At 42.3% G+C, this 20,994-nt stretch overlaps 1 protein-coding gene across 1 annotated transcript in view; it reads right to left on the reverse strand.

Moving 5' to 3' along the window:
- Ly96 (lymphocyte antigen 96) overlaps positions 1-12,420 on the reverse strand; it is a 28,145-nt gene extending 15,725 nt beyond the window's left edge. Inside the window, exons 1-3 of the mRNA XM_052175910.1 lie at positions 12,292-12,420; positions 11,491-11,750; positions 3,224-3,313 (exon numbers count right to left, since the gene is read on the reverse strand). Coding sequence (XP_052031870.1) covers positions 3,224-3,313; positions 11,491-11,602 — 202 coding nt within the window. The 5' untranslated portion in view covers positions 11,603-11,750; positions 12,292-12,420. The remainder of the gene's footprint in view (positions 1-3,223; positions 3,314-11,490; positions 11,751-12,291) is intronic.
- Between the last annotated feature and the right edge of the window lie 8,574 nt (positions 12,421-20,994).

The raw sequence follows: 20,994 nt of genomic DNA on the forward strand, positions 1-20,994 counted from the left end.
CAATCCTCCTGCTTCTTCCCCACGTGACTGCAAGAACCGTGCACCATGTTGTCCCCTTTTGCTTTTCAAAGGCATCAGACCTGCACTCCAGCCTGAAGCTCTGTATGTCCTCTATCTCCTCTCACAGATTTGTCCCTCAATATCACCCCCAAACTGTCTAATTTGTTATTCATTTAGTTCCTCCTTGGGCTCTGCCTTTCAGTGAACCCTGAGTGCTGACTTAGTAGTAGTAGTAGTATTTGAGTCTGGAAATACAACTTTTTTTTCAAAAAGGAAAGGATCCATTTGAAAGTGAGATCACTCCTGGGTAAATAATCTCCACTAACACCTGAGAATGAGGCACACTAGAGACAATAAAAGAGAAATTACAGAGCCTTAACTAGGTTAAAATTTCCTGTTTCTTTTGCTCTTGGCAAAGCAGAACACAGAGCTGAACCATCTTCTGCTCTCCGTGCTGTCATTTCACCCAGCCAAGTCACCTTCAAGAGTCGTCTCTTCTGATGAGCTGGCAGCTTCTTGCAGAGCAGTTCACATATTAGCCAAGACTTCACCACTGAGCTGCACCCCAGTGCCATGACTTGTATGTAGTTCTACTTCAAGAACCTCTAGATCCTTCTCCCTGCCCTCTTTAGGGCTGCCACTACCACATGTTTTTTCAGTTGTGCTATAACCCGACAGATTCCTCCTAATGACTGAACAAGTACAGGACCAGTGTATCAAAGAAAAATATTCTACAATTAGATTCAAGGAAAATAACAAACCAATCTTGTTTGTCATTCTTAAGTTTCTCTCGCTCTCCATCTCCATCTCCTCTCACTGAGACAGGGTTTCACTATATAGTTTTGGCTGTCCCTGAACTCACTCTTAGACAAGGTAGGTCTTGAACTCACAGACATCCACCTGCTTCTGGCCAAGAGCTGGGAGTAAAGGCATGTGCCACCAACTTAGCTTCGTTCTCAAATTCTCAACTGATTTTCTTTTTTTCTTATAAGATGGAGGTCTACAATCTGAGGAAGAAGGAATGTTTCTTTAAGCTAGTCTACAGGATACTGGGCATGGTGGGATAGACATATAACCCAGGACTCTGGAGACAGAGACAGGAAGAGTTCCACAAGTCCAAGGACAATTTGGGCTTTATAGTAATTTTTATGTAGTTACCTAGTGACAACCTTCTCATAAGGCAGAAGGAAAGAGGAGAACTAGAACAAAATATTGTTATTAGAGGATCGAGAGATGACTCAGTGGTTAAGAGTGCTCTTCTAAAGATCCAAGTTCAGCCAGGCAGTGGTGGCACCCACCTGTAATCCCAGCACTTGGGAGGCAGAAGCAGGCGGATTTCTCAGTTCAAGGCCAGCCTGGTCTACAGAGTGACTTCTAGGACAGTCAGGGCTACACAGAGAAACCCTGTCTCAAAAAACAAAACAAAACAAAACAAAACAAAAAACAAACAAACAAATAAATAAATAAATAAAATAAAGATCCAAGTTCAGTGCCCAGCATCCACAGTAGGCAGCTCACACCCACCTATCTGTAACTCCAGCTCCATAGACTCTAATGCTGCACTCTGGTCTCCATAGTCAGCCACACATAGGGCAAATACACACATCCACATAAGTAAAATAATAAAAATGTATCTTTTATGAAAGCCTGTTATTTACATGATAGCACTTCATAAAATATAAAACATGCTCTAAGCCTATGCTGAAAATGGAGACCATAGTGCTAAAGACTAGAATTCATTTCCTGGGAGCCAGATGTGGTGGTTCACACCTTTAAACCCAGCACTCAGCAGGCTGATCTGTGAGTATGAGGCCAGCCTACATAGTGAATTTCAGGACTGCCAGTGCTACAAAATGAGACACTCTCCCTGAATTAAAAGAATCCTAAGATTCATTGTCTGAACCCCCAAGGCTGAGAGGAAGGAAGCAGCATTGGCTGGCTAATGGGAGAAGAGGAGTGTTTGTATCTTCACAGAGCTCCCATCACTGGCCTTCACATGCGGAGAAGTAATGAAATACAAAATAGAACAGGAGGCCGACACAGCTCCTTCTCTCATGCCATCGCTACTGTGTTTTCTAGAAAGATCCTCCCTCATGCCAGAGATGGAATGGAAGGCATCACATGACACAAGACCACACTCCCAAAGACACCATATTGAAGAGTAAAGAGTCTTGGGGCTGGGAAGACGATTCAGTGTGTAACCGTACTCACTGCTCTTAAGAGGACTGGAGTTGGCTTCCCAAAACCCACATCAAGCAGTTCATAACTACCTATAACTCCAATTCTAAGAAAGCTAAAAGTGCCTCCTCAGACACTCACACTCACATGAGCACACTGAGTGCACACACACACACATACACACAGTCAGGGGCCAGGAGGGAGGGAGGGAGAAAGGAAGTGAGGGGGAATAAAAATTAAAAACAATAATAAAAAAAAATACTCACTTGCTCATCTACAGATTCTCCAATGGAACTCAATTACTTCTCACTAGCTGAATAGCTAATGCTTGACAAAGGCCACCTATTATTAGCAGGCTCAAGTTATTCCCATTTCTACCCTACATCCTTCTAAAACCCTCCATATGACTGAGTTGTGGAATATATAAAAAATTATAGTACTGGGCTGGAGAAATGGTTCAGTGGCACTGACTGGTCTTCCAGAGGTCCTGAGTTCAATTCCCAGCAACCACATGATGGCTTACAATCATCTGAAATGGGATCAGATGCCCTCTTCTGGTGTGTCTGAAGACAGCAATAATGTACTCACGTACATTAAATAAATAAATAAATACATACATACATACATACATAAATAATCTTTTGGTAAAAAATGACAGTACCACTTCCTTGTTCAAGCCATCTAGCACTCTTTCATTGTCACCCCTTTCCAGCTTTGATGAAGCCAGCAGCTAAAGTAATAAGGTCCGTGTAGCCAATAGCCATAATCCAAAACTGAATACTGGCAAACACCACGTGAACTGAGAAGCAGCTTCTTCTACAGCCTGGTCACAATCTTCATCACATCTTTATGAGGGGCCCTGAATGACATGGGTACACCATGCCCAGACTACCATCCCACAATACATATGTGCTGTGCTAAGCCTAAGACTGAGAGCATGGTAACTTATAATAGAGCAACAGATAGTAAACATATTTGGAATAGAATTGTTCTCAGTCTCTAGAGTCCTGTAGAGCTGACGACAAGAGTGAGAGTTTGTACTTACTTGGAATGAACTCAACATGCACAACTCCATTGGTTCCCCTCAATCTTATACAGGGTTCAGAACTAATTGAAATAGGGAATTTCATGTGATCTAAAAGGAATGAAGAGAATGTTAGTATATAAAGAACTTTCAATAAATATAGCATTCTGAATATCAGCCCCCAAAGATACTTTTTTATTAAAATTGTATAATGAAGTAGGGCAGTGGTGGCACATGCCTTTAATCCCAATGCTTGGGAGGCAGAGGCAGATTTCTGAGGCCAACCTGGTCTACAGAGTGAGTTCCAGGATAGCCAGGGCCATACAGAGAAACCCTGTCTCAAAAAAACCAAAAAAAAATTGTATAATGAGAACAATTGAAGATTGTTAAAAATAACTCTCTAGAAGAGTGACAAGTTGCAGTGTAAGTTGAATATAAAGGCCTAGGTTTATCCCAAGTACAAACTCAATGTGCAAAAATCCAGAAACTAATTTTTCTGCAAACATCTCCAATATCTGCAAACATACAAACTGTACTCACTGGTATTGCTAAGAAGACTCAGGACATTGGCTCTTCAGTGTCGCTTACCCTGGCACCACAGCACAATTAGGAAGTGGCTCTCAACTCTGTTCCACCTATACGCCCAGTACCCTAACCCTGTCAATCTAGTTCACCAATCTAGCTCCAGGCTGTGCATCTTGGATTCTAATAGGCTAGCACAGTCTGGCTACACAGGGAAGAAGGGAAGCAATCGTCTGAGCTAGTAAAAACTATTTCCTGGTTCTCCCCTCTGCTCAGCATGGGCAAAGAAGGAAACTCCAGCTCTCAGCTTCTCCACAATAAGAGAAAAAAACTGAGAGAGTCGTTTAGCACCTCCAGTTCTCAAGGGATCCATAAATAATTAATACCCATCTCACTAGTTCTGGAATTCTGATGAGCATGGATTACACAATCTGTGGTAGAAGATATTGCTAGATGGTGGATGCCTATTCAAAATAAATTCAAGTTGGGTAAGGGATACAGCTCAATATGAAAATGCACGCCTGGCCATGCACAACTCAGGCCCCAGCACCACTAAATAAATTAATGTATGACAAAAAATAAGGAAATTTAAGTGAGTCAGCCAGATTCTTTAGGACAAACTATGTATTTGTTTATTTTTGTTTTGTGACACAAGAGCTTATTCTCTAACCCAGGCTGACCTAAGCACTTACTATGTAGACCAGGATGGCCTCAAAATTGCAACAGTCTTCCTACCTAGACCTAATGAGTGCTAAAATTAGAAGCATGAAATACTGTGCCAAACCCAAGTAGGATTTTGATGGACCTTAATGATAGACCATATAAGCCAGATGTGGTGGCATATGCTGTAATCTTAGCACTTCAGGGCCTGAGTTGGAGAATCCCCATGAATTTTAAGGATAGCCTGGGCTAGCCTGCACCAGAGTAAGTTCTAGGTCATCTTGGTTTACAGTGAAACCCTGCTTCAAAAAACAAACAACCACAAAATGTCCCAATTCTTAATGCTATTACAGTTACAGATCTTGAAAAGAGTTTGGGAAAAAATTTACAATCAACAACCATAGCACCTCTTCAGCAAGCCAAAGGGAATCCAAATATGCCAAAATCTTCATTTTCAATTCCAGATCAGTCCAAAATAAACACTTCCCCCATGCTAGCAATTTGTTAAGTCAAGCTAAAATAACTATGCCTGCCTAAAGAATTCTCTATTTCCAATTTGGGAAATCATTCTCATAGTCAGAACTGACCTAAGTGTCACTGGCACCAACTCTCGAGTACCAATTCTACAGAAATTAATTCTTCCCAAGGGGAAGTGTTTTTGTCTTCCTGGTCTCTCCCAGGCAGAGGACTGGTAACACTCTGTTATGGCCACATGCAGGGTCATAGGGTAGAGATCCCTTGTTTCTTCCAACCTGGTGTCAGGGAATTCTGGGGAAGGTCTACAGGATTTATTGGTGTTATTGAGCTAAGGGTCAGGATCTACCTCTGAAAGTCTCATCAAAAGACAAAGGAAGCCAGATATATGCCAGGTGTACTATCCCATGTCTTTAGTCCCAGAACTCAGGAGGCAGAGATAGATAGGTCTCTGTATGTTTGAGGCAAGCCTGGTCTACATACAAAATTCCAGAACAGCCAGGGCTACATAGAGAGACTCTATCTCAAACAATAACCAACCAAACAAAGACAAATGTTGGGTTCCAGGAGTCGCATCACAGACCATGTGCTCGCTGATCTCAGTAAGACAGGGAGAGTTTATGGACCATAGGATTCAGGACTGATCAATCAGAGCCACAGATCAACTTGGGCGCTGACAGCAACATCTGGTCAAGATCCTATAGGGCTTTTTAAGCCTGAAATCGACCAACATCTGTGCCAAGTTGTTCGTCAAATCAGGATCCAGGGGATTTCATTAGGAACATGTCTTTGTTGTGTACTTACCCGCTCCTCTTTGTTGGGGGTACTCTGTGGCAGGGGACTGGCCCTGTCTAACATTTATGTCTTAACTTTCCAACCAGGAGGTCAGTTACCCACATACTTCTGCCAAGTAGGATGTCAGTTCCCAGGGAGGTCTTGGAAACTTCAACTTTATGCTGCGCTTACTCAAAACAGAAATAGCTGCAGGTATCTCTCACGGTGGGATCCATCCCAGGGTAGCTTATACGGACAATTAAGCTTATGTGGTAGCGCAGGGAGATAGCTGGCCTCCCAGGAGTGCAGACAGGCCTGTGAGCATAGGTTCCTGCTGCTCAGAGGAACCCTCCTGGAACCCTCTCAGCACACAGGAACCCAGGGGCGGCCTGCAACTAAAGCCTTCCGATTTCTGTCTGTGACTGGAGACAATCCTCTGCCACAGGGCTCCTTACCCAGGTGGCACAGGGAGATAGCCTCTCTGGAGTGTGGACAGGCCTGTGAGTGCAGGTAGGACTACCACTACCCTTAGGCCCTAACCCTTAGGACACAGGAAACAGAGAGGGGGTGCTGGGACAGAAGTCTTCCTGTTTCTGTCTGTACCCCAGAGCCTACACTGTACCACATCTCTCCATACCTAAATTCCTCCCAGAGAGAAATGGTCTCCCAGGAGTACTGACATACAGGCTTGCAGGACAGACAAGCCACAGTCAGAGAAGGCAAGACCAGCTAACACCAGAGATAACCAGATGTTGAAAGGCAAGCAAAAGAACATAAGCAACAGAAACCAAGGCTACTTGGCATCATCAGAACCAGTTCTCCACCACAAGCCCTGGTTATCCAACATACCAGAGAGAGCAAGACCAGCTAACACCAGAGATAACCAGATGTTGAAAGGCAAGCAAAAGAACATAAGCAACAGAAACCAAGGCTACTTGGCATCATCAGAACCAGTTTTCCCACCATAAGCCCTGGTTACCCAGCATACCAGAATGGAAAGAATCTAATATAAAATCACATCTCGTGAAGATGAGAGAGGACTTTAAGATGGACACAAATAACATCCTTAAAGAAATACAAGAGAGCACAGGTAAACAGGTAGAAAACCTTAAAGAGGAAACACAAAAGTCCCTTAAAGAATTACAGGAAAGCACAACCCAACAGGTGAAGGAACTGACAAACCCATCCAGGATCTAAAAATGGAAGTTGAAACAATAAATAAATCACAAAGGGAGACAACCCTGGAGCTAGAAAACCTAGGAAAGAGTTCAGCACCCATAGATGCAAGCATCACCAACAGAATACAAGAGATAGAAGAGAGAAGCTCAGGTGCTGAAGATTCCACAGAAAACATTGACACAACAGTCAAAGAAAATGTAAATGCAAAAAGCTCCTACCCCAAAACATCCAGGAAATCCAAGACACAATAAGAAGAACAAACCTAAGGATAATAAGTATAGAAGAGAGCAAGGATTTACACCTTAAAGGCCCAGGAAATATCTTCAACAAAATTCTAGAAGAAAACTTCCCTAACCTAAAGAAAGAGATGCCCATGAACATACAAGAAACCTACAAAGCTCCAAACAGACTGGACAAGAAAAGAAATTCTTCCCATCACATAATAATCAAAACACCAAATGTACTACACAAAGAAAGAATATTAAAAGCAGAAAGGGAAAAAGGTCAAGTAACATATAAAGGCAGACCTATCAGAATACACCAGATTTCTCACCAGAGTCTATGAAAACTAGAAGATCCTGGGAAGATGTCATACAGACCCTAAGAGAACACAAATGCCAACCCAGATTGCTACATCCTGCAAAACTCTCAATTATCATAGATGGAGAAACCAAAATATTCCATGATAAAACCAAATTAACACAATATCTTTCCACAAATCCAGACCTACAAAGGATAATAGATGGAAAACTCCAACACAAGGAGGGAAAAAAAAAAAAGCAAGAAAGTAATTTTCTTTCAACAAACCCAAAAGAAGATAACCACACAAATATAAAAATTACATCAAAAATAACAGAAAACAGCAATCACTATTCCTTAATATCTCTTAACATCAATGGACTCAATTCCCCAATAAAAAGACATAGACTAACAGATTGGATACATAAACAGGACCCAGCACTTTGCTGCATACAGGTACCTCAGTGTCAAAGACAAAAACTACCTCAAAGTTAAGGCTGGAAAACAATTTTCCATGCAAATGGTCTCAGGAAACAAGCTGGAGTACCCATTCTATTATCAGATAAAATTGACATTCAACCAAAAGTCATCAAAAAAAAAAAAAATCTACCAAGAAGAACTCTCAATTCTGAACAGCTATGCTCCAAATGCACCCACATTCATAAAAGAAACTTTACTAAAGCTCATGCACACATTATACCTCACACAATAATTGTGAGGGACTTCAACATCCCATTCTCATCAATGGACAGATCAGGGAAACAAAAATAGAGACACAGTAAAAACTAACAGAAGTTATGGACCAAATGGTTTTAATAGATATCTATAGAACATCTCATGCTAAATCAAAAGAATATACCTTCTTCTCCACACCTCATGGTACCTTCTCCAAAACTGACCATAGAATCAGTCACAAAACAGACCTCGACAAAGCTAAGATTGAAATAAACCCATGCCTCCTATCAGATCACTGTGGAGTAAAGGTGGTCTTCAATAGCAACAAGAACAACAGAAAGCCCACATACACTTGGAAGCTGAACAACACTCTACTCAATGATAACTTGGTCAAGGAAGAAAGAAATTAAAGACTTCTTATAATTTAATGAAAACGAAGGCACAACATACCCAAACTTATGGAACACAATGAAAGCAGTGTTAAGAGGAAAACTCATAGCTCTGAGTGCCTCCAAGAAGGAGCTGGAGAAAGCATACATTAGCAGCTTAACGGCACACCTGAAAGCTCTGGAACAAACAGAAGCAAATACACCCAAGAGGAGTAGACAGCAGGAAATAATCAAACTCAAGGATGAAATCAACCAAACAGAAACAAAGAGAACTATACAAAGAATCAACAAAATCAGGAAATGGTTCCTTAAAAAAATCAAAAAGATAGATAAGCCAGACTAACCAGAGGGCACAGAGACAGTATCCAAATTAACAAAGTCAGAAATGAAAAGTGAGATATAACAGAAACTGAGGAAATTCAAAAAATCATCAGATCCTACTATAAAAGCCTATACTCAACACAACTGGAAAATCTGGATGAAATGGACAATTTTCTAGACAGATACCAAATATGAATCAACCAGTATCCCCAGAGATCCCAGGGATTAAACCACCAACCAAAGAGTATACATGGAGGGACCCATGGCTCCAGCTGCATGTGTGAAGATGGTCTTGTTGGACATTAAAGGGAGGAGAGGCCCTTGGTCCTGAGAAGGCTTGATGTCCCAGTGTAGGGGAATGCCTGGACAGGGAAGCAGGAGTGGGTATGTAGGTGATCAAGGGAAGGAAGGAATGTGTTAAGGTGTTTTCAGAGAGGAAACCAGGAAAGGGGATAACATTTGAAATGTAAATAAAGAAAATATCCAATAAAAAAAAAAAAAAAGAAATGCTTATACACTGGTTCAGAAAGTGCTGCTGGGTAGTTGATTCGGTTCCAAGTTTATTGTGGCTAAATTATACAAAACAGTTCTAAGTAACTTCTATTGTTATTGGTTTCCAAGAACACCAAAGCACAGAACATACTAGCAGTAGCAGTAACAGCATATGAGAAATTTCCTTATAATATTAGTAATGGCACAACATGGCAGACTAGACAGGTAACAGTTACCTAGGCCTGAACATTTTACCTCGGCCTTAACAAAGACAGCTAAATTGTTACTAAAAGAATAAAGCTGAGGGGCTAGAGAGATGGCTCAGCAGTTAAAAGCTGACTGCTTTTCCAGATGTCCTCAGTTCAATTCCCAGTAACCATGGCTACTATAGTGTCCTTATATACATAAAATAAATAATTATTTTTTAAAAAGAGTAAAACAGCCAGGCAGTGGTGGCACACGCCTGTAATCCCAGCATGTTGGGAGGCAGAGGCAGGCGGATTTCTGAGTTCGAGGCCAGCCTGGTCTACAGAGTGAGTTCCAGGACAGCCAGGGCTATACAGAGAAACCCTGTCTCGAAAAAAACAAATCCAAAAAAACAAAAAAACAAACAAACAAACAAAAAAGAGAGTAAAACAGAATAATATTTATTATACATTATTAATTAAGCATATGAAGACTCACCGCGTAGTAGGGGCTCCATGGTTAAGGGCACTGACAGCAGACCCTGTTCAACTCCTACCACCTACACCAGTCAGCTCAATGGTGCCTATAATTGCAGTCCAGGAAATCTGATGCCCTCTCTGGCTTCTGAGGGCATCAGCATATACACATATATACTCCCAGGAAAACACACACACACACACACACACACACAAATTGGCAAAGCAGGGGGCCAAAAAAGAGAGGAAAGCAGAGGTTAGCAGACTGAGGACCTTCCTAATGCCCCAGAGGTGAACAGCCCTGGTCAGAGTGTTTCACAGGCCAGTCCCCCAAAATAACCAATTTGAAATGCAGGAGTTCTCAAAGTACATTTATAAAGTCCCTGCTCCACTTCCAAACAATTAGGCTATGATCTTGCTTTTCATAGAATTGGCATTTTGGAAGGTGGTACCTTCCAACCATCCAGACATTCCTAGAGGAGGCAGAAAGTAGATAACCAACCAAGGGAGGAACAGAATAAGGAAACAGATTGAAACAACTCTCAAGCTGCGTCTGTACTCAGTCTTCTGGTCCCAGGCGTTTGTTAACGAGAAGTTGTAGTGTGACAATAGCATTAGCTATGATCCAATGGTACCAGAGTTCAGCTCAACTGAAAAGTATCTGCAGCTCTGGCACTGGAGAGGTCCAAGCAACAGGGAGCACTGAGCTTGAGGCCAGCATAAGCTATGCAGTCAGTTCCAGGCAGCTTGTGCTACAGAATAAGGTGCTATCTCAAAAACTAAGCAAATAACTCAAACGGCAGAGGCACGTGTATCTATCTCTCTGAGCTCCCAGCCAGCCGATGCTATATACTGCTACCTTGGCTGAAAAAATAATACAATAACCTGGGTGTGGCAATGCATGCCTTTACTCCCAGGAGGTAGAGACAGGCAGATCTCTGTGATTTCCAACCCAGCCTGCTCTACATATCAGTTACAGCTATATAGAAAGACTGTCTCAAAACAGATTTCAATAGAATAATAATTATTGTGTAAATTTAAAATCATTATTTGAAATCAAATAAAATTATTTGTCAAGTGACTCATACAGAGAATTGTAAAATCACTTTCATTTTGCAAATCAAAAAAGTGAGGCAAGGGGGGAAGAAAAAAAAGTGAAGGCAGAGAATGTCTAAGTACTTTGTTCAAAGTCACACGGTTAGTGGGGAAGAATGGTGCTTCCAAGAGTCCTCTAGGACCATAGACTGGAGCTGAAACCCCCAGGAAGCGCTGTGGGTTAGCTTCCTCAAGAGGAACCAGTTTATGTCGGGGCTGGGACTCAGGAGCAAACAGTTCTAATAGAACTCAGAAGAACCTGAAACTGAAGAGTGGAGAGAGCTTAACCACACACAGCAACAGAGGTAAAAGCAATTCAGACCCGCACCCGGAAGTGATCGGCATTGCTCCACCTCTACCCCACCCCACCCCCAACCCCAACCCCAACCCCACCCCCACCCCCACCCCAGACCGCAGCCTCCTCACAGCTGAAGCCGCATTCCTGCCTGCCCTCCAGCTTCAGGTTCAGTGAAAACTTTCTCTCAAAATATTTGCTGCCGCAGCTCTTTGTTGCCGGGCCACTTACCACAATAACTGTAAGAAATAATTGCATCGGAGGAGTTGCAGATCCACTGTTGCTTCTCAGATTCAGTAAATATGGGAGAAAGCAGCGTCGAAAAGAGAATAAACAGCAACATGATTTAATATCTCCTACTTTAAACTCGTCAGGAAGACCATCAGACTCAACTTAGTCACCAGTCATGTGATTCTGAAGTTCCCATCCAACTGTTTCCTCTTTTTATTTGCATGTGTGACTGTGCATTTGCTTTAATATCTAAGCACTTCCTGTAATGAAAGAGAAGGGGAAAATTGACTTAGAATATACTATTTCTGAATACTTGATGTAAACTAAAGTATCCAGCACTTTAAAACATAGCAAATTTTCAGTGAGAACAACTAGTCGCCTTTTAGGAAACCCTTACTTAAAAGAAAGTCCACTAGCTGTAGTGCACATACCTTTAAAACCCAGCACTTGACATGAGGATCTCTTTAAGTTCTGGGTTAGTGAGTTCAGAAGTCCACTGGGCTCCTCTTTTTTTTTTTTTTCTTTATTATTCGATATATTTTTTCTTTACATTTCAAATGATTTCCCCTTTTCAGCCCCCTCCCAACTCCCCGAAAGTCACATAAGCCCCCTTCCCTCTCCCTGTTCTCCCATCCACCCCTTCCCACGTCCCTGTTCTGGTTTTACCCTATACTGCTACACTGAGTCTTTCCAGAACCAGGGGCCACTCCTCCGTTCTTCTTGTACCTCATTTGATGTTTGGATTATGTTTTGGGTATTCCAATTTTTTAGGCTAATATCCACTTACTACTGAGTGCATACCATGATTGATCTTTTGAGATGGGGTTCCTCACTTAGTATGATGTTCTCCAACTCCATCCATTTGTCTAAGAATTTCACGAATTCATTGTTTCTGATGGCTAAATAGTACTCCATTGTGTATATATACCACATTTTTTGCATTCATTCTTCCATTGAGGGATAACTGGGTTCTTTCCAGCTTCTGGCTATTATAAATAGGGCTGCTATGAACATAGTGGAGCATGTATCCTCATTACATGCTGGGGAATCCTCTGGGTATATGCCCAGGAGTGGTATAGCAGGATCCTCCGGAAGTGACATACCCAGTTTTCTGAGGAACCACCAGACTGATTTCCAGAGTGGATCTACCAGTTTGCAACCCACCAACAGTGGAGGAGTGTTCCTCTTTCTCCACATCCTCACCAGCACCTGTTTTCTCCTGAGTTTTTGATCTTGGCCATTCTGACTGGTGTGAGGTGAAATCTCAGGGTTGTTTTTATTTGCATTTCCCTAATGACTAATGAAGTTGAGCATTTTTTAAGATGTTTCTCAGCCATCCGAAGTTCTTCAGGTGAAAATTCTTTGTTTAGCTCTGTACCCCATTTTTAATAGGGTTATTTGGTTTTCTGGGGTCTAACTTCTTGAGTTCTTTGTATATATTGGATTAGCCCTCTATCTGATGTAGGGTTGGTGAAGATCTTTTCCCAATTTGTTGGTTGCCGATTTGTCCTCTTGATGGTGTCCTTTGCCTTACAGAAACTTTGTAATTTTATGAGGTCCCATTTGTCAATTCTTGATCTTAGAGCATACACTATTGGTGTTCTATTCAGGAACTTTCCCCCTGTACCAATGTCCTCAAGGGTCTTCCCCAGTTTCTTTTCTATTAGCTCCAGAGAGCCTGGCTTTATGTGGAGGTTCTTGATCCATTTGGAGTTGAGCTTAGTACAAGGAGATAAGGATGGATCAATTCGCATTCTTCTGCATGCTGACCTCCAGTTGAACCAGCACCATTTGTTGAAAAGGCTATCTTTTTTCCATTGAATGTTTTCAGCCCCTTTGTCGAAGTTCAAGTGACCATAGGTGTGTGGGTTCATTTCTGGATCTTCAATCCTGTTCCATTGATCCGCCTGCCTGTCACTGTACCAATACCATGCAGTTTTTAACACTATTGCTCTGTATTGCTTGAGGTCAGGGATACTGATTCCCCCAGAATTTCTTTTGTTGTTGAGAATAGTTTTAGCTATCCTATGTTTTTGTTATTCCAGATGAATTTGAGAATTGCTCTTTCTAACTCTATGAAGAACTGAGTTGGGATTTTGATGGGGATTGCATTGAATCTGTAGATTGCTTTTGGCAAAATGGCCATTTTAACTATATTAATCCTGCTGATCCCTGAACATGGGAGATTTTTCCATTTTTTTTAGCTCTTCTCCCATTTCCTTCTTCAGAGTCTTGATGCAAAAATACTCAATAAAATTCTTGCCAACCAAATCCAAGAACACATAAAAACGTTCATCCACCATGATCAAGTAGGCTTTATCCCAGGGATGCAGGGTTGGTTCAGTATCCGGAAATCCATCAATGCAATCCACTACATAAACAATCTCAAAGAAAAAAACCACATGGTCATTTCATTGGATGCTGAAAAAGCATTCGACAAAACTCAGCATCCTTTCATGCTTAAAGTCTTGGAAAGAACAGGAATTCAAGGCCCATACCTAAACAGAGTAAAAAGCAATATACAGCAAACCAGTAGCCAGCATCAAACTAAATGGAGAGAAACTTGAAGCAATCCCATGAAAATCAGGGACTAGACAGGGCTGCCCCCCTTCTCCTCATCCTTTCAATATTGTACTTGAGGTACTAGCTCGGGCAATTAGACAACATAAGGAAGTCAAAGGAATACAAGTTGGAAAGGAAGAAGTCAAACTATCATTATTTGCAGATGATATGATAGTCTACCTAAGTGACCCAAACAACTCCACTAGAGAACTCCTACAGCTGATAAACAGCTTCAGCAAAGTGGCAGGTTATAAAATCAACTCAAGCAAATCAGTAGCCTTCCTATACTCAAAGGATAAGCAGGCTGAGAAAGAAATTAGGGAAATTACACCCTTCACAATAGCCACAAACAGTATAAAGTACCTTGGGGTGACTCTTACCAAACATGTGAAAGATCTGTACGATACTGGGCTCCTCTTAGACTTACGGAAAGATACACTACTTTTCTAGGTGTAGGCCACTCATCCACAAGCTCCTCCTCATACAATGGCTTCTCCTGACCTAGAAAGCTGCTTCTAGCTATATAAGCCGATTTCTCTCCCCTGCCCCGTCTCAATTTCTACTCAAGTACAAACAGGTTCAACCACAAAATAGCCAGGCTAGATGACCCCTACACAGGGTCAGCAGCAATTCCCATCTGGGACCTCACCAGTCTTGAGAAAACACTCAAAAGGGAGGGTGAACCTGAGGCAGTGGTGTTGAGTTGGAGGGTGGGGGTTGGTGCTGGTGCTGTGCAAGCCTCTAGAGCTCTTCCACCAAGTAGCATCTTGAGGTAAAAATATGAGTCCCAGTAATAAAATGTGGCTGTTTTGTTCTGGCGTGTGTTTCATTCGAAGACTATTTTAGAAAACTGTGCTTCCTTCAGCTGCATTGCTGCTCTGCATCCTTTCCAGACTCTTAGTTTAGGATTAGCAGCCAAAATGGCTTCAGTTTGTGGCCTACACTCCTGTTCTGGCCACACAGAACTCAACAGCTCACACAGATCTGTAAAAGTAGCAAGACTACTTTATTTAAAGCAAAGCAATAGAAAAGATCAGAGTATACTGTGAGAAGAATGGACCACAGGAGGATACCCCAGGGCACCCAGTGACTGTGGGCGGCCTCTTTTCATTGAGCCTAAAGGGAGGAGGAGCTTGAATTGAGGGGCATAGTTTTGATGGGTCTTTATTTTGATCGATAGATTATGTCATATATTTTTCCTACTATATATGCCCATTCCCATAATGCACCTGATTTTAATTATATGCATACCAAATATGCATTAGCATAATATGGTAAACAGATTCTTCCTAAGAGTTCACTTATAGGACTGTTTGCGGAACTGAGCATGTACCCAAATCCAGATCAGGCCAGTTGGGATTATCCACTCTTCATACTGTATGCATAGGAATGCATGAGAATAGAAAGTGTCTAAGTCAGGAGAGGACATACCCATCCATTGTTCAGAGAAGGTAGGACAGCCCCATACAGGTGGATGTTCGGGATTGCGAGGTGCATTATTTGGGTAGGAGTCTCATGCCCAGTACATACAGGTAAAGGGGCTAGGCTGCCAGCTGTTTTAGAGAAGCAGGGGTGAAGGGAGTATACACAACATAATCCAAACAGAGCCCCAAGTTACTAAAAAATTCCCTGGGCTTGCCTGCCTCCCTAAAGACAGAAGAAAATATTGTGCCAGTAAACAGATTTAAATACAACTGCATTTTTCTATTTTAACTGCTTGTTTTAATACTTGAAGATGAGGGGCGCATGTGTGGAGGTCAGAGAACAGCTTGTAAGAGCTGGTTCTTGCCGGGCGTGGTAGCACAGGCCTGTAATCCCAGCACTCTGGGAGGCAGAGGCAGGCGGATTTCTGAGTTTGATGCCAGCCTGGTCTACAGAGTGAGTTCCAGGACATCCAAGGCTACACAGAGAAACCCTGTCTCAGAAAAAAAAAAAAGCAAAAAAAAAAAAAACAAAAACAAAAAAAAAAGAAAACAAAAGAACAAAAACAAAGAGAGAGAGAGAGAGAGAGAGAGCTGGTTCCTTTCTACCACATGAGCTGTAGGCATTATATTCAAGTCATCAGGCTTGCTAACAAGCTATCTCACAAGTCCAGCCCTTTTCTACTGTTCTAGTTTATTTTCTGAGACAACGTCTCACTGAATAGCTCTGGTTAGCCTACACTACACAGAGGTTGGCTTAGAACTCAGAGATCTACCTGATTCTGCCTCTTGAGTGCTTGAGTGTGACACATACCACTTATTGTATACTTTGAAGAAGATGAAGCTCTTGGACTAACATGATAGCTCGGTAGGTAGAAGCTCTAGCTGCCAAGTCTGAGGATCTGAGGTCCATCTCTTGAAACTGGAAAACGAGCTTTTGCTCTCTCGCCTTTTGCATTCTCCTTTCTTTTCTTTTCTCTCTCTTTTTCCTAACTCTCTATTTTCTATTTTCTTCTCCCCCTTCCCACATGGTCATGGCAGGCTTTTACTTCTCTGCTTCCCCTTTCTTACTTTATTTCTCAACAATAAAGCTTTAAAGTCAAAAAAAAAAAAAAGCAGCATCATCTGGGTGTAGTAGCACATGACTTTAATCTCAGTACTTTGGCGGCAGGATGAATGGATAATAAAAACACAAATACATTACTGAAAGCAAAAAGTAGGGGCTGGAAAGATGGCTCAGCAGGTAAGAGCACCGACTGCTCTTCCAAAGGTCATGTGTTCAAATCCCAGCACCCACATAATGGCTCACAACCATCCCTAAAGAGATCTGACGCCCTCTTCTGGTGCCTGAAAACAGCTACAGTGTACTCACATATAATAAATAAATCTTTAATAAAAAAAAGAAAGAAAGAAAGCAAAAAGTATCAGCTCAGGACCCACAAGACCAAGTTCTCAAAGAGATTTACTTGCCCCAGATAAAGAGAGGGTAGGAAATAAGAGACAAAGACAACAGGAGATGGAAGATGAGGGAGGAGGGGACAGGAAGAAGGGAAGAGGAGGGGTGTTTGTCTCAGAGGACAAAGGACTACCTCTGGATAGAGGAGACAGACATAACACATAGAAAAATGGCAGTTTATAAAGGTATAAGGGGAAACCTGTGTTAGGATGAGGTGTTTTATTTTCATTGGGCATGAGCCAAAGGGGGATTTTGATAGAAGGACTTCAATACTTTGATAGCAGGACCTCAGCCTCAGGTGGAGGAAGTGGCCAAATAAGGGAATAGACCTTGGTGGCTAGCTTTAGGAATGTAATCTGTTGTCATCGTTGTGGATGAGGATGAAGATGATGATGATGGCGATGCTTTAGCAAGGCAGAGGGAGCCATGCTTGCCATGCTCACCAGAGTCCTACCGAGTTAGGAAAGTCATGGGTACTGGAGGAGAGACCATTTTAATAAAGCAGCAGAATCCCTGACTCCCTTCTAAGTATTTGCCATTGTACTGGTAGATAAGTGCTGTCTTTACTCTCCACCCAGAAAACTCTTTGACTTTATAGTGGAGACCACCATAGAAAACCACAACAATTAAAATCAGAATTGTGGAGCTCAGTCCCAGTGGACACATGAACAAAACACTCCCTGACTCCCTGACCTAAGGCTCAAGAAAAACTTCAGGCTGTGTGTGTGTGTGTGTGTGTGTGTGTGTGTATTCTAAATAAATACAGATGAGGAGACTGTAAGAGTTGGAGACTCAGGGCATCTGCTGTTGAGACTGTGTCTCCTAGTAACGGCAGAACCCACTCATGAAGTCTCCTCAGCATGACTGCCTAAACCTGAGCTGAACAAGGACAGCAAAGACAAGGCCTCAACCCCAGACAAAACACTACAGGCAGCTAAGGAATGCCAGGAGAGGCAGAGACAGGGGTGCATATGCCAAGCTGCTTATCTAATGCCAAATGGCCAGCCCTGGAGACAGCAACAAGTCATATTTAGGAATATACGTGCATATGCATGTACATATATGCATGTGATAGCAATCAATGAAAAAAGGAGACTATGAATTTGAAAGAGAACAAGGAAGAGCACCTTGGAGGGAGGAGAGGGAAAGGGTAAAAATGTAATTATATTATCTCAAAAATAATCAAAACCTAAAAAAAAATCATATACTCTAAAAATATAACTACTAAGGGACTGAAGAAATGGCTCTGCAATTAAGGGAGGCCACCACTCTTGCACGAGACATTGGTAAATTATTTCTCTGCTGGTAAAAGAAGCCATTCAAGCCAGATTAGGTATTAGAGGAAGCTGCTCTCATGTTGAGTTCACTGGCCTCAAAAACTGAGGCCAGGGAAGGCAAGAAGATGGTAGAAAAATAGCTTGTGTTTGCTTGCAGAGACAGGAGGAGGAGAGAAAGCGAGAACAGTGGGAGACCAAAATATCTGGGTTATATAAAGCCTCTTGGGCAAGCACAGCACAGCTCCTGGAAAGTTCAGGGTTCTGGACAGGATATGAATGTCAGGTAGGAACTGAGGGATGCTGGGAGAATCTGGAGGCCAGGTCTACTTTGGTATGTAAGATATACATACCTCAGTCTCTTGTCCCTGGGTCTGAAACCAAAGACATGAGTTTCGATCTTGGCATCCACATCAGAAGGCACACAGCTCCAGCTCCAGAAGACTGTGACTCATTCTAGCCTTGGCAGATGCACACGCGTGCACGCACGCGCATATACACACACACACACACACACACACACACACACACACACACACACACAGCCTGATAGCATTTTCTGTAATCTCAGCACTTGGGATTCCACACAGGTGGAAACATCAGGGTCAACAGTTACTACATAACAAGGTAAAGGGCAGCCTGGACTGCATTAAGAACCCCCAAAACAAGTCTGTATCTTAAGTAGAGTTACAAAATTAAAAATTTAAGGAAGAAGCACTCTAGCTGGGCAGTGGTGGCACACACCTGTAATTCCAGCACTCTGGGAGGCAGAGGCAGGCAGATTTCTGAGTTCGAGGCCAGCCTAGTCTACAGAGTGAGTTCCAGGACAGTCAGGGCTACACAGAGAAACCCTGTCCCAAAAAACCAAAATCCAAAAAAATAAAATAAAATAATAAAAATAAATGTCTCACATTAACCCCAGAAAACCAAAAGCAGAGGCAGGCGGATCTTGGAGAGCTTCAGGCCAGCCTGATCTATTTAATGATCCAGGCCAAAGTTACATAGTGAAACCCTATCTCAAAAAAACAAAACAAAGCAAGTAAACAAAAGAATATGATTGTATTTTAGCCAATTTCTTCAAGCTAAGGCTGTCAGTACCTAAGGGCCATTTTGTTATCTTTAAAAAAAATATTTATTTTTATTTTACATGTTTTTGCTTGCATGTATGTCTGTGTACCATGTTCATTAAACCTTGTTAGAGTCTGGTGTCCTTGGAGACCAGAAGAGGATGTCCCCTGAACTAGAGTGACAGTTATGTGGTGCTATTTGAATGCAGGAAACCAAACTTAGGTTGTCTGGCAGAGCAGCACATACTTTGAACTTTTAAGCCCCCTCATCAGTTTGTCATTTCTGCTTCTGACAATGGAGCCCTTCAATACAGTGAAACCATCATTAAATAAAAGGGTAACTGGAGCTGGGGAAAGGCCCAGTCCATAAAGTGCTTGTCCTTCTAGTGTGAGGAACACGATTCAATTCCCAGCACTACAAGCAGCTGGACGCAGACAGTGCAGGCAAAGATGGAATAATGGATGCCTGGGGCCAGCCATTCTAGCTCCAGGTTCTGTGGGAGACCCTAGCCTTACAGTCAGATAGACGGCAGCTGCCGTGCCTGCCTTTAGTACCAAGAGGCAGAGGCAGAGGCAGAGGCAGAGGCAGAGGCAGAGGCAGAAACAGGTGGATCTATGATTCCAGGCCAGCTAAGGCTGCCTAGAGCCTGTCTCTAACACAGCAATTCTCAACCCAGGGGACGAGGTGTATTTATTGTGAATCTGTTTACAGATTTGCCTCCTTTTCCTCATTGCTCTGAGGAGAGGGAAGTGGAATGAAGGGAGTAAGTCGAGTATTTGTCCTCTTTATCTTGGTCTGAGTTTGTTTTGTTTTTGAAATTAAATGTTGCTCTCTAGGCCTAGTAGGCCTTGATCTCCAAGGCCATCCTCTTGCCCCCCTTGTTTTGGGATGACACATACATCTGATTTTATGAGTTGTTTCTCCTGACTTATTTTGATGAGGTCTCTATGAAGATCAGACTGTTCCCCATTCTACTTACTCCATATTATACCGAAGAGTGGCTTTCAGGTTGTCCCTTGACCTTTGTGACTCCACTTTACACAAAAGCATTTACCTCATCTTTAGTGCATTGATGGAGCAGAATGACTCTGCACCTCATGGTGCATATACATGTGTACGTGTCTATAGCACAAACCAGACACAGAATGGAAAGAACTTCTCCCTGAAAGTAAAAAGGTGTCACCCATAGACTTAAAGTACACGAGGAACATATAGCACATGGCTATGTTAAAACTAGCCATGCACATGCCTCCAATTCCAGCACTCAGGAGGCTGAGACAAGCACAGGAAGATCTCTTGAGTTTGAGGCCAGCCTAGTCTATAGAGTAAGTTCCAGGACAGCCAGGGCTACACAGAGAAACCCAGTCTCAAAAAACAAAAGAAAGGAAATAAACCCTATCAGGCTAGATATGACAATTCACTACTGAACTTTACTTGGGAAGCAGAGGCAGGAAGATCAGGAGTTGAAGGTTAGTCTCAACTAATAGCGAGTTCAAGGATAGCCAGGGCTACATGAGACCAGAGTTAGATAATCAGAAAAACTAAGCCAAAGAACATATAAGACTAACATAAAAGCTTCAGTGTCCCCACATAGACACCATAAAGACTATAACACAGCAATGGCAGCATCCCCCTAACATGTCATCTGACCACCTGCTGTGTGCCTCAAGGGACCTACAGGAAGAGACCCAACTCAGTCCCCTACTTGACATAAGCCAAATTT

Source organism: Apodemus sylvaticus, chromosome 3, assembly GCF_947179515.1.
Source record: "Apodemus sylvaticus chromosome 3, mApoSyl1.1, whole genome shotgun sequence".
Classification (NCBI taxonomy): Eukaryota; Metazoa; Chordata; class Mammalia; order Rodentia; family Muridae; genus Apodemus; species Apodemus sylvaticus.